The sequence below is a fragment of the Oryx dammah genome, unplaced genomic scaffold (genome assembly GCF_014754425.2).
Source record: "Oryx dammah isolate SB20612 unplaced genomic scaffold, SCBI_Odam_1.1 HiC_scaffold_2, whole genome shotgun sequence".
Classification (NCBI taxonomy): Eukaryota; Metazoa; Chordata; class Mammalia; order Artiodactyla; family Bovidae; genus Oryx; species Oryx dammah.
In genome coordinates, this window is record NW_024070186.1 from 89216089 (window position 1) to 89240470 (window position 24382).

The following is a 24382-nucleotide window of genomic DNA, read 5'->3' on the forward strand; positions in this document are numbered from 1 at the left end:
GCACATGGTTAAAGGGAAAAAAGAAAAGAATCTGTTGGAAAAACATGTTGATGCTGCTGTTTTTAATCCTCAAATAACCTGGGTAGTCAATAGAAACAGTTGCTCTTGCCCAGTGCCTCAGGACTCTGACCCACAGATCAGCGCTCCTGAGAGGCACCTGCATTTCTGGACTGGGGGGGTCAGGAAAGGGGAAGGGATGGCGGACCCTGTGCCCACCTGCCCAGGCAGAACAGCAGCATTCAGCTGGACCAAGCGACAGCAAAATGTGCACAGCAGAAACCACAAGAACACCAAGTCTCAAGGCTTATCCACCGCTTCCTTCCTAGAAAGCCCAGTGAATCCCTCAGGTCATCTAACGGTTACATTCTAACCAACAGCTACTCTCAGAGTACACAAACCACCAAAGCCTCTGCCCCAGCGTTCACCCTCACACAGCAGACAGCTTCAGGTCTACCAGAAATACACTGAGGCTGGGGCTTAAACACAGCACTGTCTGCAGCCAGCCTGGTTAAGAACTCTTTATGGAGGGTCCACCTCCTCCTCACCTTGCCCCATCCCTACTCCACTCCCTAAACTAGGAGCACCTGCCCCCTGAAAGCCCTTAGGATATGTTTGTCCAACACAAGAAACATGACACGCACGACTGCCACACTCGACCTTTGCAGAGGACCTCCGCTGGGAGCATGTTACAAGGGGAGTCTGTGACAGCTCCTGGGAGACCCAGAGGGAGCACGGAAACCAGACAGACCCAGGGCAGTCAGGGAGGGTCTGGGCTGGAGAGTGGTAGGTGAGGGCCGGTGGGGCCAGTCCAGGGTGGGCGGGGTGGGACCTTGAAAGCCTGGCTCGAAAGCCCCATCGGCTGTGATCTCAGACTGAGCAGTCGCCAGAAGGCTGGAGGTGAAGGGACTCCCCGGAGGGCCACCCAAGTAAAGAGAAATGGTTCAACCCACGAGGCTCAAGAGAAAAACAACAGAACTCAGTGACTATTCATCTGTAAGCAAGGGAGGGAGAGCAGAAGCCAAAATGACCCAAATGGAACAAGAATCAAAAGTGCAAGAACGGAGAGGCAGAGGAGGCTTTTGTCTCTATGGAGGAAGGTGACAATAAGCTTAGGCACAGATGCGTGGACAAGACGCCCCACCGAGGTGTCCTCCAGACTGGAGAGTGAGACTCAGTGAAGTCTCAGAGGTCAGGGTCCAGAGGGAGAAGTAAGGAGGAGGAGGAGAGACCAGGAGAAAGGTCGGGAAGAAGGCAGGAAGTACCACATCAAGGCAGACGAGGGAGGAGACACACAGGCAAAGGCCAGGCCAAGTGCAGTGGGAGGCCACGCTGCAGAGAGAAGCACACACACGCAGGAGGAGCACAGGCAGCCGCAGGGTGAGAAGGGTGGGTTGTCTCCACCGAAGGTTGGGAGCCGCGTGGACGTTTGTGGGCACAGGAGAGGCAGGATTTGCCAGGAGAGGATTTGAAATAAAGGGAACAAGAGGAAAACAGTCAGGATAGGTAGATCCAGGGGTAATCAGGGGACTTGGTGTGCAAAGAGCTCAGATGCTCACTTCAGTATCTCTGAGAGGAGGGTAAGAGGCCCCTATATATGGCCTCAGACAGACCCTCACCTTAGCAAGCAACCAACCACAGGGACAGGCGGGAGCACGGCCCTTTCCTCCCTCCTCTAAATGCAAGGGGACTCTCCTCCAGCCACTTAGCATTCTCCTTTCTCCTCCGCTTCAGTCTATCCCAACCTTTCCAGCATGCACACTCCTTTCCGCCGTTAAGATGCAGCTCCAGGGAGCCCTGGATAGCCCTGCCAAGAGCCTTCCTGCAGACTTCATAAGTCACAACCCACAAACCTTGATAACAATAACTAAGGCGAAAATAACAGTGTTAGTGATGCACAAACTCTGTTTTGTCAAGCCCTCAGAGGGGGACAGGGCAATGTGTGCGGAGGAAGCCAGCCACCTTCCGAGCCAGCCACGGAGCTGTTCCTGGGTTTGGCAGGCAGGCAGGCTCTTTACATCCTAAGTCTTTCACTTTGGAGGAAGAAGAGAAAAAAATCCCCTTCTGTTGCCTGTGCAAACTCCTTCTGACTTTCCTCCAATAATTGCTTTCTTTCTGCTCGCCAACCTCAGCCTTCACAGTATTTCCATCAGGGCTGAACTACCCCACTGGCTGGGCTGAGACCCATAAATCCTCCCTGGGTGCAGGGCAGAACACACCTGAGAAGGACATTCCCTTCTTCTACTGCTGGGGAACACAGGCCCCAAAACCAGGCCCCACTTGCATCAGAGAGCCAGTGCCCCCCTTCAGAGTACTGGTCCCCAGAGCTCCCAACCCCTGTCACAGCACCCTTCTGAGAACACCAGGCCCCAGCATCAGAGAAGCAGCCCGCTCCACTCGAGCCCCTCCACCAATCAGAGTATAAGATACCTTGCAGAGCCCAGCAGCCACTCAGGGTGCCCGACACAGAGGCCCTCACCCCCACCCTCTACTACAGGGGGAGGCAATGGGGTCGAGGACATTGGCTTCTCCCCTCACCTTCTGAATAGGTGTCTGCCCGTTTTAGGGCCTGCCGGACACAGGGGCCTCCAGCCAAGAAGCTCGCTCTCCTCCCTCTGTGGTCTCACCACCCCCAAGACACATGGGAAGAGCACTGTGTCTGGAGTCAGACAAACCTGGGCTCAGATCTGGGCAGGAGGATGATCTGAGGGGTTACGAGTGTCATTTCCCCACCTATAAAGTGGAGAAGATAATCCTGACACGTGCCTTGCGGTGTTGGCTGAGGATCAAACAAGGGGGTTAAACTACACAGAGAACCTAACGTTATGCTTGGCACACAGCACACAAGCCTTGTAATTATCTGTATTAGTACTATTAGTGAGACAAATCACAGGCAGAGCAAGGACAACCGGAGACCCAGCACCACCTTTTCCTCTTCAGGGCCCTGCCTGCAATCAGGCAGGACAGCACATCCAAGCAGGAAGAAACGTGCACGTACACAGATCCTGCGTCAGCACCGAGAATAACCACCCGTCTGCACAGCGAACCAGACCCACAGGCTACACAGCACAGGGAGGATGGTCCTTCCTGGCTTTGTGCCCATCTGCCCCTCCAGGACAAGTGGGCACTAGCCTCATCCTACAGATGAAGAAACGGAAGCTCAGAGAGGTTGACTTACTTACCAAGGTCACACAGTAGGTCAAGTCACAGAGCTCGGGCCTCCCAGGTCCTGGCCAGAGGTAGTGGCTTACCTCTACCCCACAAGATCCCTAGACTCACAGCACCTCAAGTGGACCCTTCTCAGAAGCACCTCCTTCCTGCGGTTGGGGGAAATCAAATCAGCCAGGAAAAGCCAAAATCTTCCAGAATGGGCAAGGAGGGTCCCAGCAGGGATTTACACCAACTCTCTACTTCCTGCAAGCCCAGTACACCTGCTGTCAGCCACCCTTCTCAAGACCCTGGGGCAGTCAGCCCAAATCTGCGGTTCATCAGAGGTGTGTGCAGAGTCTGGTCTCCCTTCTGCCTCCTCTCATTCTAACACACCGCATCACAACTTCCACTGTCTTCACTTAACCTCACCCACCAGACTAGACACAGAGTTATGCAATTCTGGAAGATAACATGATCAGGCCTTGCCACATTACACCCTCAGCTTTAAAAAGCTCCGGATCTCTGGGGTACATGCCAGCACCCTCACATTCTCTATAGCCCAGGAGGCTGTCTGTTATTACAGATTCACCATTCAATGCAGATCATTAAGCCAGAGGTATTCAATTATGTAAAAGCGAATTGCTAAAGGAAGAAGAGTTGAGGACAGAAGTTTAACATTTAGGAAAAAGGGTGGAAGTGGAACTTGACCTTCTTTTTGCTCTGTCACCTGGAAAAAAGATAGCCTTCTTATGTTTGGAGCTGTGAAGAAACTGGTTTAATTTAGTGTAGCCCACATCTTACTCAAAATAGTTTTGAAATGTCAGAATCTAACTTAGGAAGCTGGTGGTAAAGGGATCCAGGAATAAGGTTAAAAACAGATGACCTGAACCCCAGGTCAGAGAACCCCAGCTGGCTGAGTATTTGAAAGCTAGAGGTTTGGTAGAAAGAGTCAGAAACCCAAGTTTTGTGCTGGTTTTAATATTTACTGACTGTGTGGCTTTGGACAAGCCATGCCTCCTTCTCTGTGTCTTTCTCTGTAAAATGAAGGGGTTGAAAGTGATTTCTAAAGTCCTTTACAATTATGCTGCTGCTGCTGCTGCTAAGTCACTTCCGACTCTGTGCGATCCCATGGACGGCAGCCCACCAGGCTCCCCCATCCCTGGGATTCTCCAGGCAAGAACACTGGAGTGGGTTGCCATTTCCTTCTCCAAGCATGAAAGTGAAGAGTGAAAGTGAAGTCGCTCAGTCGTGTCCGACTCTTAGCGACCCCATGGACTGGAGCCCACCAGGCTCCTCCATCCATGGGATTTTCCAGGCAAGAGTACTGGAGTGGGGTGTCATTTACAATTATGATATTCTGCAAACCTCGTCTAGTGACCACCACCAGAGAAGTACAGTGAGGTAATTACACCTCAAGAGGAAACTGCTGAGTTGCCTCGGGCATGTGGCCACCCACATTAAAAGTCAAACCTTTCAGTCTTCCCTGCATCAAGTGTGGCCCAGTGGCTAAATTCCAGCCCCAGGAATGTAAACCAAAGTGTTATGCAGCAACTTTTAGGAAGTGTCCCTAACAGACAGTCTAAGAGTTTTCTTAGTCCCTTCCTCCTTTCTGCTCCCTAGAATCTGGAAAGATGGCTGGAACTCAAGCAGCCACCTTGAGACAATGAGGTGGAAGGCCTTGCTAAAGACATAGGGTTATCAAAATAGAAGGCACCTGGGACTATGATACCACAGAGGAATATGCTGGCCCTTGAACACCCCTTTCCAGACTTCTATGTGAGTGGAATAAAGAATCTCTTTGAGGCACTATCATTCTGGGTTTTCTGGCACACATGCAAATAGATCTTGAGTGCCTACTGAAAAAAAAGCTTTAACTAGAAAGAAATATTAACAACTACTCCAGCTGGGATATTTCAAAGCATCTAAAGCATCAAATCATGCATTATACTTTGGATCAACTGCTACAAGAAGGAGACAGACTATCAAGGGTTTGATTTACTGTGTTCCTCCTAGTTACTCGATTTCACTGTGCCTATTCCCATCCCAACTATCTGGGTCACCTGGTGATGGCTACCCACAGATGAAAGAAAAACCAAGAACTCTTCAGTTTCCCCACAACCTCAGCCCTTTACTATAAATAGAGACCACTGCAGGAGACCAACAGGCCAGGACATCCCTCAGAGTTGAGCTGGGCTGGTTGGTTTCCAGATAGAAGACTCCTCTCGACATTTCTCCATGCCGTCTCCAGCCTCCAGAGCCAAGAACTCAACATCTCCTGAGGCTGCTCAGCATGCTGGAGTCTGGAAGGTTGTGGAAATTAAGCATGTTAATGCACAGAAGTCCATGTCCTACCATTTCATCTTGGACGGCTCCAGTCATTAGAAAGTTCAAATCCCTCCCCCTCCCAAGCCATTCTGCCGCCTACCACACTCTGAAGACAGCAAACACATTCACTCTTAGGATTCTGTAGGTGAAATTCCCCAATCCTCACGTGCTCCCAAGCCCCTCAATGTCCTGAATGGTCTGCCCTAGACACACCCATGCTCCCTGTTTCCCAGAGCTATCCCAAGGCCAGGAGTGGGGTGGCAGAGCCTGAAGGGAGTAACGTGCCATATTACACTATAATTTACTTTTGGAAATAAATATCTATGCTTTCATAATTCAAAATACAGGAAATTAATCTCAACACAAATTTTGATTTTTGGATCACAGTTTTTTAAAAAAAAGTTGAGAAACACCATTAGTGAATCTCTTAAAATATGACACCCAACTGTCATATAGTGCTGGCAAAGACTTAAGCCAGTACAATTCTTTTGAAAAGCTATTTGGCACAATTAATCAAGTATCTTAAAAGCATTTCTGCTCCTCCACGTGGTAATTCCACTTTTGAGAATGTGTCTCAAGGAAATTCACAGAGATACTGACACATATATGACTCACTCATTCCTACTCATAAGAGTCAGAAATTGTAAACAACTTGAACATCCAACATCGGGGGAACCGTTTCTTAGAATAAACCACTTGACAGAATGAAACAGGAATTTAAGTAATGTTTTCAAAGACTGTGCAGTGAAAAGATATTTGTTTTAATGTTAAGTTTTTAAAACAGAATTTAAAATGTACATGGTATGATTACAACTATACAGCCAATTATGCTAAGAAGATGACCGGAAGAAAAATTCACCAAAGTAAGGCTTTGCCCTTGAATAGATTTTGTTCTTCTCCTTTGTGTATTTTTCTAACCATAATAGGCATGCCTGATACAAATACTTTTTTTAAATTACCATCATTTGGCTACCATCATGGAAACAATTAGCAATCTCCAAGTATTTCCCCACTACAAGAAAACGTAACTTTAGAGAAATCTGGCAGAAACCTCAACTAAGGGACCAATGTTAACATCACCAGGAATGGGTCAAATGAACATATGTTTCCTGACAGAAGGTACTGAAGGAAGGGAGACATCATCCAAAACAAAACTGAGGGACACTCTTCAAAAATGCCAAGGTGCCAGAAGACGAAGACTGGGAGAGTGGCCCAGATCAAAGGAGATTAAAGAGACGTGACAATTAACTTCAAATTCCAACATGTGATTCTGGATCAAGTCCTAAGCCAAGAGCTACCTTCCTGATTTTGACTGTTGTTCTCTGGTTATAGAAGAGAATGTCCTTGCCTCTTAAGAAACAATAGTGTTTATGGGACAAAGGAGAATCGTGTCTGTAAACTTTATATATGCAGAGGGAGAGTATGATAAATGTGATAAAATGTTAATATTTGTGGAATCGAGTGAAAGGAAGATGGAAATGCTTTATACACTTCTTGCAGCTCTTCTCTATCTCAAAATTAGAGTTAGGGAAAAAACACCTGAAATAAGAGAAAAAAGAAAAAGAGAGAGATGCCCAGATGCCCAGAAGACAACCAAATACTGCTCCTCCTCTTTTACAGGCCTCCTGATACCCTCAACCATCTATCCAGCATTCACTGGCACCTTCCCAAGCGAGAGCAGTACTTATCTTCCCCTCTTCACTTTGAGCGGACTGACTGCTGGCTCCTCTGTTCATCTGACACTGTGTAGTTTTTAATAAGAACTATTCTACAGAATCTGCAGAGAACTCTGCATGCAATGCATACCTAGAATGTCTCTGACGAGAGAGAAAAAGAGAGCGAGAGAGAGCAATGTTCATTTTTAAATTCAGGTAATTTATGCTCCTTAAATGGACAAATTGTAAGCATCTGTTACCAATTACCATGGCTAAATACCCTCTTCACAAGGAGCTAAGGCCTGACCTCAAACCAAGTTTGAAGATTTTACCACTGATATTTCCCAGTGTTCAAAAGTCCACCACCCAGCAGCCTTTGAAATAAAAATGAACACTGCCTGGATGGCACGTGCATGTGTGTGTGTTTGTTTGTGTGGCAGAGACAGAAGCTTGGCCCTTGGAATGTGGACCCCTGACTAGCTGCAGCTGAGGAGCTAAATGTGCTAAAGAAAGAAAGGGAAACTGGAAAGCACTCAGCTGGGATGGAACCCAACCCGAGAGAGGACTCTTTAATCCCAACACCGAAGGTCTGGGGACAAGGCCATCATCACTGCAAGAGCTGTGAGTTTAGAGTGTTCATGTGTGCCCAGGAGCCAGCAAAACTGCTCACATAACTGTCCCAGCTCATTCTCTTGACAAGTGAATTAAGTAGGTACTTTCATTATACCTAGTCTATAGATAAGGAAGCCAAGATGAAGAGTTAGAAACTTGCTCAACATTACCCGGCAAGTAGATAAAAGAGCTCTGACTTGGACCCAAGGTGAAGTGGAAAGACCAAGAGCCACACACGTCTCACCACTTGCTCCCATGAATGCAAAGCCAGGGTATGTCTTATATTTTGCTTCCTTTAAAAACCACACCTTTGACGTGGGCTCCACAGTTTTCCCACCCATTTTCCATGGCACAAACGTGGCTGTCAACAAGGAACAATTCAGGGGCAGGATGACTGATACAAGAGCTTATAAAAACAGGTTTTTTTATCCTGAAATTGCAACTGCAGTGCATTTAACCAGGACTTAAGTCCCTAAAGCTTTTAATGTTGTGGAAAACCTCTTCAAGAGCCAAGAGGGCTCTGGGCTGCTGCCAGCCTGGTGTGCCAGGCCTGCTAACGAGGAAGAGCTGGAGGAGAAAGCAGAGAAGTAGGCAGCAGGACCTGAGGAAGAGCAGGTGAATTCCCACTCCGGAAACCCAACCCTGTCTCAAAGCTCCATTAATTGAAAAGAAAATAACAATTCAAGGGCTCATGACCCATGAGATACATCTGGGTTTGATATACAGTATCTTATTCAATCCCCTAAAGCTGAGAGTTGAAATCAGTATTTTCTATCCCTCAGGCTTTAACCCAAGAGCAGAGTTATAAAATCGCTTCAGTGGGTTACCACCAGCATTTTTTTACATAACAGTAAAAAGGAAACATCAGTGTGTACATTGGTAGCAAGACCAATTCAGTGAAAAATCTGCATCTGTTATGTTCATATATAGATATATGTACTTGGTTATAAATGTAAAATGCAAAACTGTTCTTGCAGGAATTGCAGTAAAAATGTTTGAAAACCTGCTGTAAACAATCTGTGTGGGAGGTGTACCATCCCTACTTTAGAGATGTGAAAACTGAGGTTCAAAGAAGTAAAGACACTCAACTTAGGTGAAGCCTCAAAGAGCAGAACTGGGACTCAGAGGTCTTCTAGGCACAGATCACAAGCTCTTGTCTTTGCCTGTCAATGCACACACTTCCCACTGGTGTCCCTCAAGCTCTCTCCACTCCCCAGAGCTCCACCCAAACAAGACCCGAGAGGCCAGCAAGTCGGCTTCCCCTTCCAATCTAGCTACTGAGCGCAACCAACTGGAAAGACCTTCAAGGACAGCGGGAGCCATCTCTTCTCTGCTACTTGTTGTGCACAATTCCCTCATTGCCCACAGAAAAAAGCAAAAACAGCACAAGCTCCAGCCGAGTGAGTCTCACAATGTCACTGCTGTATGTGGCTCTTATCATGGGCAGAAGTTGTGTCATGCCACTCGGCCCAAAGAGGCAACTCTGGCTGGCAAGATACTGTCCACCACGTAAAATTAATGTTAGCTTGTAAACGTCTCTGGTTTGTAGCTGCACAACAGCAGTAAGTAAAAGCTTTCTGGAAAGATAGCTTCCTGGGCCTCATCCTTGAAGAAAATCATCTTGTGGATCTGGAGAGCCCAAGAATCCATTTTTACACATACCTCTTTAAGGTGGTCGGAGTCACAGCTGGGTTGGAAGGCCACTAACCCATTTTTCAAAAACCTCCTCTCTGGACCCCATACCACTCCCCACTCCTTCACAGCCAGAATTTTCCACCTCCCTCCTCCCCTTCTAAGCAGTCCTTAGCATCCTCAGATCTGCCCCCACCACCAAAGAGGCTCCTGGTGGAGGTTTGGCAATGACCTCCATGTGGCTGACCTGACGGGCACCTCCACTTCTCCTTTTGCTCAGCCCCAGCACAACACACTTGGTCTCCCTTCCACCTCTCCCACAACCCTTACTGTCTTCTTTGTAAATCCACTGCCGCCATCCTGCAAATCCAGAAGTTCCTCAGGGGGCTCACTCAGTCCATCTTCTCTACCTGCCCTACGCTGTCCCCTGGGGTACCCCACCTGAGCCACACCCCTACATTAACAGCCCCATCCAGACCTCCCTTCTGAGTGCCACAACCTCACATTCTGCTCACTCCATGGCTCTTCAACAGGGATCCAGTATAATTTTCAAATTTAAAAGTGCAATTTTCATGCAAAGATTGAACATATTTCAAAGTGTTATTAACTCAATAAGGGGCCCACTAAAATGACAAAGCTAGGTCAAAAGAGGATGTAAGAAAGAAAAAAAAAAGGTTAATAAAAAATTTTTTTTGAAGAAGTTATAGGGAATTCCCCAGTGGTCCAGTGGTTAGCACTCTAAACTTTCACTATTGGGGGAACTAAGATCCTGTAAGCCCACAGCCAAATTCTTTAAAAAAAGATGTTATAAGAAACTTACACGTGATCGATGAAAAAAAGTATGATATGATTGCTAAATGAGATAACAAACCAGTTAATATCCTGAAGAATCTCTCTTCCCTACCTAACAGAAATCATCTGCATCCTTTCTAAGTTTACAGAGTATGGGTCTTAAGGAATAAAAAACACAGTGACAATCCCTAAAACACTGGATGCCCCTGAGGTGGGCTTCCTAGACAATGGTCCAGCGTGACATTAGAAAGTCATGAAATCATATTTAATTTCCACATTTGGGGATAATTTTTCTTACACTGGGGTCTGTGAATTTGGATGGGATCTTTATTTTCACTAATTTCACTGAAATTTAGTCTTCCCTTTATTATGAATGTAGGTAACCAATTACAGTAGCACTGACAATGTCCGTGACTTTGTCACCAATAGAAATTACATCTTCTCAGCACAAGAGGATTGCTGCAGATATCTATGCTCATCACTACTTATAATTTACAGGAATTATCATCTCTGTCACTAGGCCTTCCTACATGATGCATTAAAAAAAATACATACTATTTTGTCACAATTTGTTAAAATATTTTGATAACTATTTCAGTATCACGGGTTTCTTCTATAACCCTATGCATACTGTTTTATACATTTAAAAACACTTTTTTGAGAAAGGGTCCATAAGTCTTCAGAGAGGCCTTTTCTGACACCCTGCAACAGGGTAGGGACCCTTGTTACACATGCTTTAACCACTTTATCTCCCTCCTTCTAGCACTTCCTACTTGAATTAAATAATAAATTAGTGGCCTCTCACCAGGCAATGGGAGGAAGGGATGGTATCCATCCTTTTTATCAGTTTGTCCCCAATGCCTTGGCACAGTATGTCTGGCTCATAAAAGAGTCTCATGAGGTATCTGTTAAAAACAAAAAAAGATCTGTGGAATGAATGAACATGATATATGTAACATGCAGACGGTGGTCCACGTTCCTTTGAAATAAAGAGCATGTACAACACCCTACCCAGGACCCAGCCAGGTCAGACTCCTTGGTGAGAGCAAACCTGCTTGTTCCTCGGGAGCCTGCCCTACTTGGCCCTAGAGCAGAGCTTTCCAGCCAAGCCCACGACTTGGCTCAGAAGCTATATCACCCTTATGTTTAAGCCCCAGCGTAAGCCCTCGACCTCGATCTCCATTAATACCTTCCAAGGCAAGGATTAAAGGATCTGCTCATGAATTAAAGACATCTGCTCATGCCAAGGGGTTAGAGGAATGGTGGGGTTCTTTGCGGTGATGGATGCTCTACTCCTGCCCCGGCCAGCTGTGAGGAGCGGGAATCCCTGAAGCCGGGCACAGGCTCATGACCAGGCCATCTGGGCACAGAGCACACATCCAAGCTGGGGGCTCAGTATGATCTCAGGGAATAAAAAGATGCAAAAAGGCTATTCCAACCCCACATCCCCACCCCTCACCACATAACTGCAAAGCTAATTATTTAGAAGTGATTGTAAACTGGTGAATGGAATGAGGCCCTGATGGACGTTACCTAGGGAGTAACGGGGACAGTTACCTAGAGCCCTGCAGGGAGGGTGATGAGAAGGGCGAGGAGGGTGGTCAGTGAGAGCCTGGCTGCGGCCCTGCCTCCCGTATTCAGGCCATCAGGGAGCTAAAGAGCAAGGATCACGGACACCCCAGGTAAATGGCTGGTGCTGCTATTTCAGAAAATAGCACCTGCCAAGGAGGCTGCTCAGTCAGATGACCCATTCATCTGTCTATGCCCTCCCCTTCCAGGCCATGCCCATCAGTGGTCTCTCTCTCCCCACTCTCTCTCAACTTACCCATCCCTCTCTTGAAGTAACAGTACTCAACCAGCTTATCTTACCCAGCTTGTGTGAGACACGGAACTACACGTGAGATACACCGAAATACTTTGCAAGCCCTCTACAATGTACCAGGTGTTTTATAATTCTCGTCGACAGGTCAAATGCGAAGCCACAGACTCAGGTCAGTGCTGCAGGATGGGCAAGGCACAGTGCTCCTTCTCTCTCCTGCCAAGATGCCAGGTGTGGAGGAAACGAAAGGAGGGCAAGAAGACCACCAAAGTCTGGTAATGCAGGAGAACTTAGGCTCTCCTACACCCCGGGGGTCACTCTCTGGTCCACTGTCAGCCTCCCAAATCTACTACAACCACCAAGGGAAACACAAGAGCCTCACAGAACAAAACCACAAAGCTGGGGCAAACTCTCCAGGGAGGCAGAGTGGTTGGTATCTCCAGTCTCAAGAGAGGATCCACTTTCAGAAGAAAGGGGAAAAGCAGAGCACTTAAACTCTTAGCCCTTCTGTGTACACACACCCACACCTCCCACCCATCAGGAGGCTCTGAAGGGCCCAGTGCAGAGGGGCAAGGAGCCATCGGGACCTCGGCTCCAGCGACCCATGATGCAAAAATCCAAGAATCCTATGGTACAGCCCCCTACCCATGGCTCACAGCCTCCACTCACAGCCCCTCTGGCCCTTCACTGGCTTCCAGGTACCCATTCTCCAACCACCTGAGGTGCCTGCCAGCTGCTATTTATTGGGCGTGCCCATGTGCAATGCACTGTGCTGGGTGCTCCCTGTATTATTTCTGATCCTTTCAACTCTGCACAATAGGTATTATCACCACTGCTGACAAACAAGAAAATAGGCAGGGCCGAAGGTCACACAGCTTCTGAGTGTGGCTAAAAGCTCATATTCTTTCCGTAACATCACACTGGACTTCATCTTGTAGATAACAGAGAAGAAAGTAAGAGGAAGAAAGTGTTGTTTTGGGAAAATTAGTCTCTCTCACTCCAACCCAACCCTGCACTGTGGCCTCACTGTTCTTGTTATTAAAAAGGGCAACTTTCATCATGTCTCTCCATTGCCTACAGATTTGAGTCCTGAAAGCTTTGCCAGGCATCTAAGGTTTTTTTTTTTACTGGACTCACTTTTCCAGTCTTATTTCCCCAGCCCCAGACTCAAATCCTTCTGTCCATCTAGCATCGTCCATTGCTCCTCATTGCCTACAATTCTGTCTTGGATTCCCTGCCTGCAACACTGATTCCTTTCAGCAAATATGGACCAGGGATGACTGCATGTCAGGTTTGGGCGAGGTGCCAGCACCCAGAGGATCCCCACTGTCACAGAGCTCAGGGTCTGCCCTCCTTGTGAGGCATAAGCTAGGGCCCTTCTCTGGTCGCTGGGTGCCCCAGAGGCTGACCCTGGACACGATCCACAGCACCCTGTTTGCCGCTCCTAAGGCACCTGGCCATCCCCAAAACTCAGGTGCCAGTTCTGTTTTAACACTTCCTCTGCAAAGTGCTTATTTCTGTGGGAAAAGTGCACTCCAGGTTCCAAGCAGCATTATAATTGGCAATTAGGCCCCCAGGCCAGCCCACAAGAGCCTATTAAATATATAATGGTGTAGAACCTAAATACGTATACACTAAAAGCTCTGCAGGAGAGATGGGGCAAACACCTGCTGCTCCCTGCACCTCTGCCCCTGTCCCACCAGGTTCTGAGCTTCATGCCACCCTCAGGGGTAGAGGCCTGGGCAGGGCCGTGGGTGGAAGGAAGCAGGTGGGAACTGGATGACATAGATGGAGTGGGAAGAATGCCCATCTGTAATTCAGGAGCCTGGCTCTCACACCCGCCTTGTCTTTACAAACTAGCTGGCCTCATGTGGGTGAGTCCCTTCTCTCTCAAAGCCTCATTTTTCTCTTATAAAATCAGAGAATTTTGAATTAAGTCAATAGTTCTCAGACTTCTGAAGCTCACAGAGTAGCAGGATATATTTTAAAATATAATTTAAATAATTTTAAAATATATTTTTAAATATGTTTAAAATATATTATGTATATAAATACATATCTGAATTTAGATTTTTATCAATCGAAGGCTTTTTTAAAAAATCACAATACAGTTATCACTGCGTTCATCTTTTTTTCCAAAAGGACACTCTAAGCCACTCCCCCAGCACCCTCTCAATATGGATACCATGCCAGAGAAATTAAGTTTTTAAACTGCAAATACTCAGAATCATGAAAAAAAGAAAAAAGAAAAAATTCACCATTGTTATTTTTCTCATTTGTCTATGAACCTGTGAAAAGGTCATCACAGGCCCACTCCGGGCCTCAGCCTGACACTGAGACGCTTGAGCAGGGTGAGGTCGTGTTCTCCCAAATTCTGGATGGAGACTATAGGACAGTCAGCATGGACAGCCTGAGGAAGGGCTGACTGCAGGGAGGAGCTAAATGGGACAGCATGAAGGGCCAGGCAGCCGCAGGGGTGGGGGACAGGACAGCTTGGCCCCCCCAGCTGCAGGCCCCAGGCATGGACACCCAGCCTGGAAGAGCTAGGACCAACTTGTCCAAGTGTTGACTGCACCTCTTTTCACATCACAGTATTGGAAGACTGGAAGTCCCCAAAGAAACATTTTTTTTTTTTTGAGTTCCTTTACTAACTTCTGATTAAAAGCTAATGCACATTCATTAAATTCAAGAAAACTTGGGAAATATTAAAAAAAGCATAAACAAAGAAGTAAGCAAAAGTCACCCACAACTCCACCTTCCAGAGCAATCACTGTTGACATTTGGATGTTCAGCTAATCCCTCACTTCTGTAGCTAGCTTCAGCCACCCTGGGATTCCGTTTTGTATCCCGCTTTTCCCCTAATTATCATATACAAGTACTTTTTCATGTCCTTAGATAGTCCTCATAAGCATTATAAAATATTTTGAAAATAAATCCAGCATTCTAGCAAATACATACATCCTTTATAAACATCACTTTCCATGGTATGGGTAGGGCTACAAGTCATTTAAGCATGTTACTATTGTTAAGCATGAAAGCCACTTGCATGTTTTTGCTACTGTAAAAAATAGGATGTGTGTATACCGCTGTCCATGAATCTCTGTAGACTCCTTCACACTTCTTTGCGTTTCTTGGGTCACAGCCCAGGGCCCTGCACATATCAGCTCTCAGTAAATACTGAGTGAACAAAGAAACTCAATCCACTCCCAGGAGCTGGGGAACCTTTATCACATGGACACAGTTTATATTTACAAAGGCCCATCCTGGTGTCCGGCTTCCTCAGTGGCTCAGTGGTAAAGAATCTGCCTACAATGAGGGAGCCGCAGGAGACATGGGTTCGATCCCTGGGTTGGGAAAATCCCCTGGAGGAAGGCACAGCAATCCGCTCCAGTAATCTTGCCTGGAGAATCCCATGGACAGAGGAGCCTGGCAGGCTACAGTCCATAGGGTCGCAAAGACTTGGACACACTTGAACCAACTTAGCATAGCATGGCACCCTGGTGTCCACTCACCACTTGTCACTGACTCTACACCTCAGTCTCACACCTGCTAAGCCAATCTTGGGCTTGGGGAAAGGAGAAAATGCCAATTCCTTGCTGATGACTCCCAGGTTCTAGTGCTCTCAGCAAACCTACCCACTCTCCACACCTCCCGTGGAGGGCATCAGCAGATCTCAACTGCCTAGATGACTCCCACACTCGCTCCTGACAGCTCAACTCACCTCTCAGGAAAGTCATGGCTGACCTTCCCTCTAAATTAATGTACAGCTCTCCTTCAGTGGTGCTCCCAGAACTTCAAGTGTGGTTATTCACTCTTCTGTCTTTATTTTCCCACAAGACTGACTTCCCTGCCCAACTCAGGGCAACACGGGAGGGCAGGAACAATGTGTATTTTGCCCTCCATCCCAAATCCAACCCAGTGCCAGCCAATAAATGAATGTTTGCTGAATGAAACTTCTTTCTGGTCAGAGTCCCAAGTCTTTCATTTTCACAGGAGGGAAAAGGAAGGGGAAGAAGAAAGTAGACCTCCTAAAACAGACTGAGTTCAAACACCTTTCCGGGGTGGCACTGGAGACGGCCCCCTCTGCACAGTCCAGCAGCCCTGCCTGGCCCAGAGACCGCCCAGGCCAACTGGCTGAGGGAACAGAATGCAAACAGAGCATCAGACAAGCCTAAACAAACCTGGGGAAGTGACACTGCCCCCTCCAGCCCCGCTTCCGAGAGGGAGAAACAGATCCAGAGGGGCAGGGAGCTTCCTTTTCTACCCACTTTCAGACAGCCAGAAACTACTGGGCCATTCCTCACTGGTGATCCCAGAAGGGCACAGTATTGAGAGCTGGAAGTGTTTAAAACAACTCAATCCACACTCCATTTTTTCTCCTCACACGTTGTCCAGCATCCTTGCCACACCCAAAAGAAAAAAAAAAAACTGGAAAATCCAGGTTGGAAAGAGTGCCAGCAGCGGGAGTCTCTCTTCAGGAGCTTCAAGAAAAGAAGGAGCCAAAGCTGTCCTACAATCGGGGAGACCAGAAACTACGAGAGAGGTATGGAAGGAGACCGTATCACACACCCATGGGAACACCAGGGCCAACCCGGGGCCCTTAGGGCTGTGGACACACCCATTCCGACCTCTCCCGGCGATGCCCTGAGGTACACTCTCCACCCTCAACCCCAAGGGTAGCAAATTGCTCCGGAGATCCCACACTCCCATAACCCTGGCCCGTCCCTCCTCCCCTCTTGTAGGGTTTCGAAATTTAGAGCTTCCTCCTCCAATTTGTCATCCGATCATCCTGGCAACCGTGCGGGGGGTGGAGGGAGAGTGGTATCTAAAGCGTCCCCATTTCACGGATGAGGAGACTAAGTCACCTACATTAAAATGATAGGCCGCATCACAAGCCAGAAAGTGGCTGAGGTTCCAGCCAGCCTCAGCTGGGTAAAGGCGCAGAACTCCCCGCCCCGGCGACCCCACCCGGCCCAGCCAAGTCTGGCCAGCGGGGGCTGCTCCGGAGGGCATTCCGCGTGGTGGCCGGCAGTTTCCCGGCTGCTCAGGGCCAAAACCAAGAACTAGGTGGTCCTAAAACAAGGTTTTCGGCAGTGCAGGTGCCAAGCATCCCCTTCCTACCCCAAACTCACACAGGTGCAGGGCCCCGAGTCTGGGGCGCAGTGCCCCCGCAAACCGCCGGCTTTCCGCCCAAGCCCATGGCCGCCCCCTGACCTGTACCCCCGTAAAGTCGTGTCCACCGCGCTAGCCCCCAGCCAGCGATCTCCCAGCGCCCCCGGGCTTCCCCACCCCGGGCTCCTTTCGACCTTTGAGCGCCGAAGCACTCCGCAAGGAGGGCAAGGCGACCGCCCCGCCGCCTCCCGCACAGCCACCGGGTCCCCGCCTGTCCAGCACGCATGCCTCCACCCAGGCGACCGGAGGCATCATCTCCCCGCAAGCCTCGGGAGCAGGGAGCTTGGACCTGCACGCCGGGCGCACGTGCCTTCCCGGCCCGAACCCCAGCGCCACAGCCTCACCCAGACCGCCAGCGGCAGGAGCAGCCACGCCGGCACGACCCGCGCCATCCCTGCTGCCGCTGCCCCCAGCCGGCTCCGGTCCCCACTCGGGCTCCCGCGACCGCAGCTTCACCGGGTGCAACCGCCGCCGCCACTTCCCAATTGCTCCCCGCCTCCGAGTTCCCGGTGCCACGTCTGCCAAAGCATGCGCACCACGCTGGGAGAGCCTGCCCGGGAGAAGTGCGTGCTGGGAGTTGTAGTTTGCAGCACGGCTGAACGTGGCCCCTTGGCCAGGTAGAATCAAGAGCCTAGTGCGATATGGTCAAGGTCAGAGTAAGGGAAGGCAGTTAGTTAATTTGGGGGGCTTACTCTGTGCCTAGAACTTTAGAAGAAGCATGTCCTTCGGCTCACAGAGAAAAGTTTTATTTTCCCCACTTTGAGGATGAAGAGGTGGCCCAGGAAGTCATTTGACCCAGATTACACAGCCTGCAAATGGCACAGTCTGGTTCTGCTTATGGAGGCCCGAAAAGCCCTCATCCCTGCCCCCACCTACCGTTCCTTTTTTTCATTCAAGAAACTTTTATTGACCTGTTGGAAAACAATTTGACATTTCCTCAGAAAGTTGGATACAGATTACCATATAAGCCAATAACCACATTCCTGGGCATGTACCCCAAAGACTTGAAAACAGGCATCCAAACAACTACTGTTACACAAATGTTCACTGCAGTGTTGTTCACAATAACCAAGAGGTGGAAACAACCCAGGTGTCCACTGAGAGATAAGTGGGTAAACAAAATGGGATATATTCATAAGCAGGATATTATTCCATCATTAAAAGTAATGAGCTACTGATACATGCTACAATGTGGATGAAACTCGAAACTATTATGCTGCGGAAGAAACAAAAGTATGCATATTGTATGATTACATTTTTATGAACCATCCAGAAACAGGCAAATTCAGAGGCACAGAAAGTAGATTAGTGGTTTCCTGGGGCTGAGAGGAGGAGGGACTGGCGAGTGACTGTTCACTGGGTGCAGGATCTCCTTGGCAGGTGATGAACATGTTTTGAAGCAAGACATAAGCAATGGTTGCACAACCCCGTGAATGTACTAAAAGCCACTGAATTGTACAGTTTAAATGGTTATTTTTTATGTTTTGTGAATTTTATCTCAATTAAAAAAAACCTTTATCGAACCGAGTCATGTGCTAAAACATTCATGCATGGCATCAGTTATTCATTCAAAAATGTTTATTAAACACCTACTATATTCTGAGGCTTGAGATGGACAAGGATGTACAATCTAGGATTGATAGGTTATAGCTGAAAGAGCTTTTCATACTGTCTGGAGGTCCCAAGTTCAATGCCTAGAAGTCGTCCTTGATCCATCCTCACTTCTCAACAGGCCCATTCAACCCATCACCACGTCATGTCAGCTCTACTGCCAAAATATTGGATTGGCCAAAAAGTCTGTTCAGGTTTTCTATAAGATGTTACGGAAAAATCCAAACAAACTTCTTGGCCAACTCAATATCTCTCTTCTGCCACCTCCCAAGTCTAAGTTACTGACATCTCACCCCATGCGAAGGTAAGGCTGCTCCTTCCATTTGTCTGCTCCTTCCTCCCTATACCCCCTACAATACAGTTGTTAATGTCAGTTGGATTTTGTTTGCCATTTCCTTGAAACCCGGCAATGGTTTCCCATTGCCCATAAAATGAAATCCAAACACTTCCGCATGAGATGTGAGCCGTGAGCCGTGAATGGTCTGGGCCTGACCTCTAGACTTCATCTACTGTCTCTCCTCTATGTTGTCTACTTGGTTCCAGTTACACAAACCATTATTTCCTGCACATTCCCGGCCATCAGAGTTGTTCCTACTTCAAGGCTAGTACTTTTCCTGCCTTAACACTTTCCCTGGCCCTTGGTCCAGCTGCCACCTTCTCATCCCTTCAGGGCTCGCCTCTATGTAAGAGAAAGGCCCTTGGAGCAACCCATTTAAAGGAGATTTTACCCTCTCCACCCCAACCCCTTATTCTCTAACTCAGCTTCCATTGTTTCTTTGCTAGCACTTGCCACATTCTGCAATTACTTCTTTAGCTGGTATGTTCATTTTCTGTTGCTACAAATGGAATATAAGTTTCACATCTCTCTTGTTAACCACTTAACTTCAGAGCCTAGAATAGGACCTGAGCCTCAGGTGGTTTTTGGAATTCTTTTTGATGAGTAACTGAATGATTGAATGAAGTAACGTGTTGGAGAATTTCAGAAATTCCCAAAGCAAGTTGGGACAGGGCTTCCTCTGCCTGCTCTGCATCTTCAAGCTCATGATCTACAAATGATGATGGGAGCATAAATTGGTTTGACCGCTTTGGACAATGGTGCGTGTACAAAACGCATACCAAAATGTTCATAGCAACTTTATTCATTGCAGCTTGTTGGGGACTGAATTTTATTCTTTCTCCACCACTGCCCCACCCCATCCCCAACCCCGCCAAGTTCATATATTGAAGTCCTACTCCCAGTACCTTAGAATGTGACTCTATTTGGAGATAAGGCCTTAAGAAGTAGTTAAGTTGAATGAAGTCATTGGGGTGAGCCCTAATCCAACATGACTGGTGTCCTTATGAAAAGACAAAGGAAAGGAAAGATTGTGTAAAGACACAAAGGGAAGGTGGCCAGCTACAAGCCAAGGAGAGAGGTCCTCAGGTGAAACCCACCCTGATACTTTGACCTTGGACTTCTAGCCTCCAGAACTGTGAGAAACTAAATTTCTGTTATCTAAACCACTCTGTGTTACTTTGTTACAAAGTAACCCTAACAAACTAATATAGGGGCAAACTGAAAACTACCCAAACGTCCTTGAAAAGAAAAGTAGATAACAAGTAAATGATACTCTATTCGGCAACAACAACAACAACAAAAGAACAAAGTACAGATATCTACAGCAACATAGATGAATCTCCAAACCCTGATGTTGAGCAAAAGTAGCCAGGCATGAAAAAGCACATACTGTATGATTCCATTTATCTGAAATTCAAGAACAAGCAAGCACAATCTCTGGTGATAGAAGGAAACTAAGGGTTCCCAGGGTGGGGGGAGGGAGGGGAGAAGGAGAGATCAACTGGGAAAAAATATGAGCAAACCTCTGGGTGCTAGGAATGTTCTATATTTTGATTAAATGACTGTTATGTGGCAGTCCACATATGTAAAGACTAATTTATTAATTGAGCTATATGCTAAGATTTGCATACTTTGTGCTGTGCTTAGTTGCTTAGTAGTGTCTGACTCTTTTCGACCCTGTGGACTGTAGCCCACCAGGCTTCTCTGTCCATGAGGATTCTCCAGGCAAGAATACCAGAGTGTGTTGTCATGCCCTCTTCCAGGGGATCTTCCCAACCCAGGGATTGAACCCAGGTCTCTCACATTGCAGGCAGATTCTTTACCGTCTGAGACACCAGGGAATATTGGAGTGGGTAGCCCAGCCCTTCTCCAGAGAAACTTCCTGACCCAGGAATCTAACTGGTGTCTCCAGCCTTACAGGCAGATTCTTTACTAGCTGAGTTACCAGGGAAGCCCTTGTACACGTCACTATATGTAAATCATATCTTGATTTTTTAAAAGTTCAAAAAAGGAAGGGTAGAATGAATCAGCTAATCTTCAGAATCCCTTGTATCTCCTGAGTCCAAGACTAGCTAAAAGCTCCTGGGTCCAGAGGAGAGCTGAACTCTGTAGCGATGTGACTGCCAAAAGGGAAAGAGTCCAGGAGAGGAAGGAAGGAAGGAAGCCATGCGTCTATGAGCCGGAGAACCAGAGGGCAGGGGACTGAGAGGGAAAAATAAAAACTGCCAAGAAAACAAGCCATTTCATCCTGCAATTGAAACAAGCTAAAATGAGATTTATGTCTCTTCTGGGAATGTTTAACAATTCTAAGCTTCACTCTCCTTGAAATATTAGGAGAATAGTGCAGGGCAAGTGCTGTCCCTCCTCCATTACAGCCCTCAATGGAAACCATCCATTCTCCAGCAGCAGCCCCACGGGGCCAGCCAGAGAAACTTCTCGTCCTGAGGTTTATTGTGAATTGTGCCGCCACCTGATATTTGTGTAGCCAGTTCCTCTCCATCATCTGGGCTGAGATGAAGACTAGCACAAAGACCATTTTCTGGCATTTAAGCATGGATGAGAACTGGCCAGAACAAAATAGAGGGAATGCTGAGTCAAAGAAGCCAGACACAAAAGAGTATATTCTTTTGTATAATTCCACTTATATGAGCTACAAGAAAGGCAAAAGTTCTGTTTTGTTATAAGTCAGAATTGTGGTTACCTTTGAGGGAAGTATGTGGGTAGTCACTGGAAGGGGTCTCTTGTGATTCTGGGGTTCTGTTACTCCATCTGAGTACAGGGTACCTGAGTATGTTCATTTTGTAAAACTTCATCACACACTTTCACAGGTTATGCAATCCTTTAAGTTATATTTGAATAAGAAGTTCACAGGTTAAAAAAAAGAGGAGAAATGAGATGGAGGGAAAAAGAAGTCAGCACTGCATAGGGATGGTGGAAGGAGGGGGAAAGTCTAAAGATGAGATAGCTGGGAGATCATTAGTAATCCCTACACCTGGGTGAGAAGCTAGTCCTAGCAGAACACCCCATGCTCACAAGCATTTGCCTCTGCTCATTGAGAAATGTCACTCCACCTGCACCACCCCCCCATTTTGGCTGATACCCACCCAGCTTGGGTAACCCCTCCTCCAAGAGCTTCTTCTGACACTCATCATTCTCCCACCAACACGCCCAGCAGTCTGGGGCCTGTGTCCCTTCTCTGTGCTCCCACAATTTCCCATGTGGAGTGAGGTCCTTAAGAACATGGACTGGGATGCATTACAGAGACAGGAAGTAGAACAGTAGCTTCCAGGAGATGAGAGGAGAGGAGACCTAGGACTTAGTGTTGAATAGTTACTGAATTTCAGTGCTGTGCTCAATCACTAAGTCAAGTCCGACTCTTTGCAACCTCAGGGACTGTAGCCCATCAGGCTCCTCTGTCCATGAGATTTCCCAGGCAAAAATATTGGAGTGAGTTGCTTTTTCCTTCTCCAGGGTATTTTCCTGACCCAGGGATCAAACCCACATCTCCAGCATGGGCAGGCAGACTTCTTTACCACTGAGCCACCAGGGAAGCCCAGAATTTCAGTGGACTGATGAAAATGTTTTGGAGATGGATAGTGGTTGCCCTACAATATGAATGCACTTAATAACATTGAATTGTAGACTTTAAAATGGTTTAAAGTAAAGGATAGTTTTTTCAACAAATGGTGTTGAGAAAACTGGACATCTACACACAAAAGATTGAGGTTGGACCCTTACCTTGAACCATATGTAAGAATTAACTCAAATGGGTCACAGACCTGAATATAAGAGCCAAAACTACAAAATGCTTTAGAAGAAAATATAGGTGGAAAGCTTCATGACTTTGGATTTAGCAATGATTTCTTGGATATGAAACCAAAAGCACAAACAACAAAAGTAAAAATAGGTAAATTGGACTACATAAAAATTAAAAATGTCCATGCATCTAAGGTCACAATTAACAGAGTAAAAAGGCAACCCACAGAATGGGAAAAAATATTTGCAAATCATATATCCAATAAAAGACACTAAAGTAAACCAAAACAGAGGCCACAGTTTGAATATAACCAGAGACCTAATGCTCATAGTCACACGTAAGTGTCCTGATTTTCCCAAAAAACTGACTCTGACCTTAAACAAAGCTTAAGCATTCTTCATGTCAATGTGATCTTATGGCTTCCTAGCTAATTAGCTACAAATAAGCAAGCTTATGCAATGAAAAGAAACGTGAATTTCTAAGAACCAGTCACAACTAAAAACAAGGTATTCCTCATTTATGCTTCACAAACTGAGCTGCAAATGGTGAAAACAAGCTTCTGAGGTCTCTCTGTTTTTTAACAGTTTATTTCTCGCTCAATAAAATATTCATATCAAGTAAAGCTGTCTGGATATTTTTTGACAGGGGTAAATATCCAGAATGTATACAGAACTCCTTCACCTCAACAGTAACAACAAAAACCAACCCGATTTAAGAATGGGCAAAGAGCTTCAACAGTTCTCCAAAGAGGATGTACAGATGGCCAACAAGCATATGAAAAGATGCTCAGCATCACCGATCAACAGGGAAATGCAAACTAAGACCACAATGAGCTACCGCCTCACATCCATTCAGTTCAGTTCAGTTCAGTTGCTCAGTCGTGTCCGACTCTTTGCAACCCTGTGAATTACAGCACGCCAGGCCTCCCTGTCCATCACCAGCTCCCGGAGTTCACTCAGACTCATGTCCATTGAGTCGGTGATGCCATCCAGCCATCTCATCCTCTTTCGTCCCCTTCTCCTGGCCCCAGTCCCTCCCAGCATCAGAGTCTTTTCCAATGAGTCAACTCTTCGCATGAGGTGGCCAAAGTATTGGAGTTTCAGCTTTAGCATCATTCCCTCCAAAGAAATCCCAGGGCTGATCTTCAGAATGGACTGGTTGGATCTCCTTGCAGTCCAAGGGACTCTCAAGAGTCTTCTCCAACACCACAGTTCAAAAGCATCAATTCTTTGGTGCTCAGCTTTCTTCACAGTCCAACTCTCACATCCATACATGACTACTGGAAAAACCATAGCCTTGACTAGACGGACCTTTGTTGGCAAAGTAATGTCTCTGCTTTTCAATATGCTATCTAGGTTGGTCATAACTTTCCTTCCAAGGAGTAAGCATCTTTTAATTTCATGGCTGCAGTCACCATCTGCAGTGATTTTGGAGCCCCCAAAAATAAAGTCTGACACTGTTTCCACTGTTTCCCCATCTATTTCCCATGAAGTGATGGGACCAGATGCCGTGATCTTAGTTTT

The 24382-nt window shown here is 47.0% G+C and overlaps 1 protein-coding gene across 1 annotated transcript in view; it reads right to left on the reverse strand.

The window, feature by feature from the left end:
- The window catches only part of PDIA5 (protein disulfide isomerase family A member 5), a 92248-nt gene extending 74555 nt beyond the window's left edge, over positions 1-17693 (reverse strand). The window contains exon 1 of the mRNA XM_040250410.1: positions 17499-17693. Coding sequence (XP_040106344.1) covers positions 17499-17546 — 48 coding nt within the window. The 5' untranslated portion in view covers positions 17547-17693. The remainder of the gene's footprint in view (positions 1-17498) is intronic.
- Positions 17694-24382: the final 6689 nt, after the last annotated feature.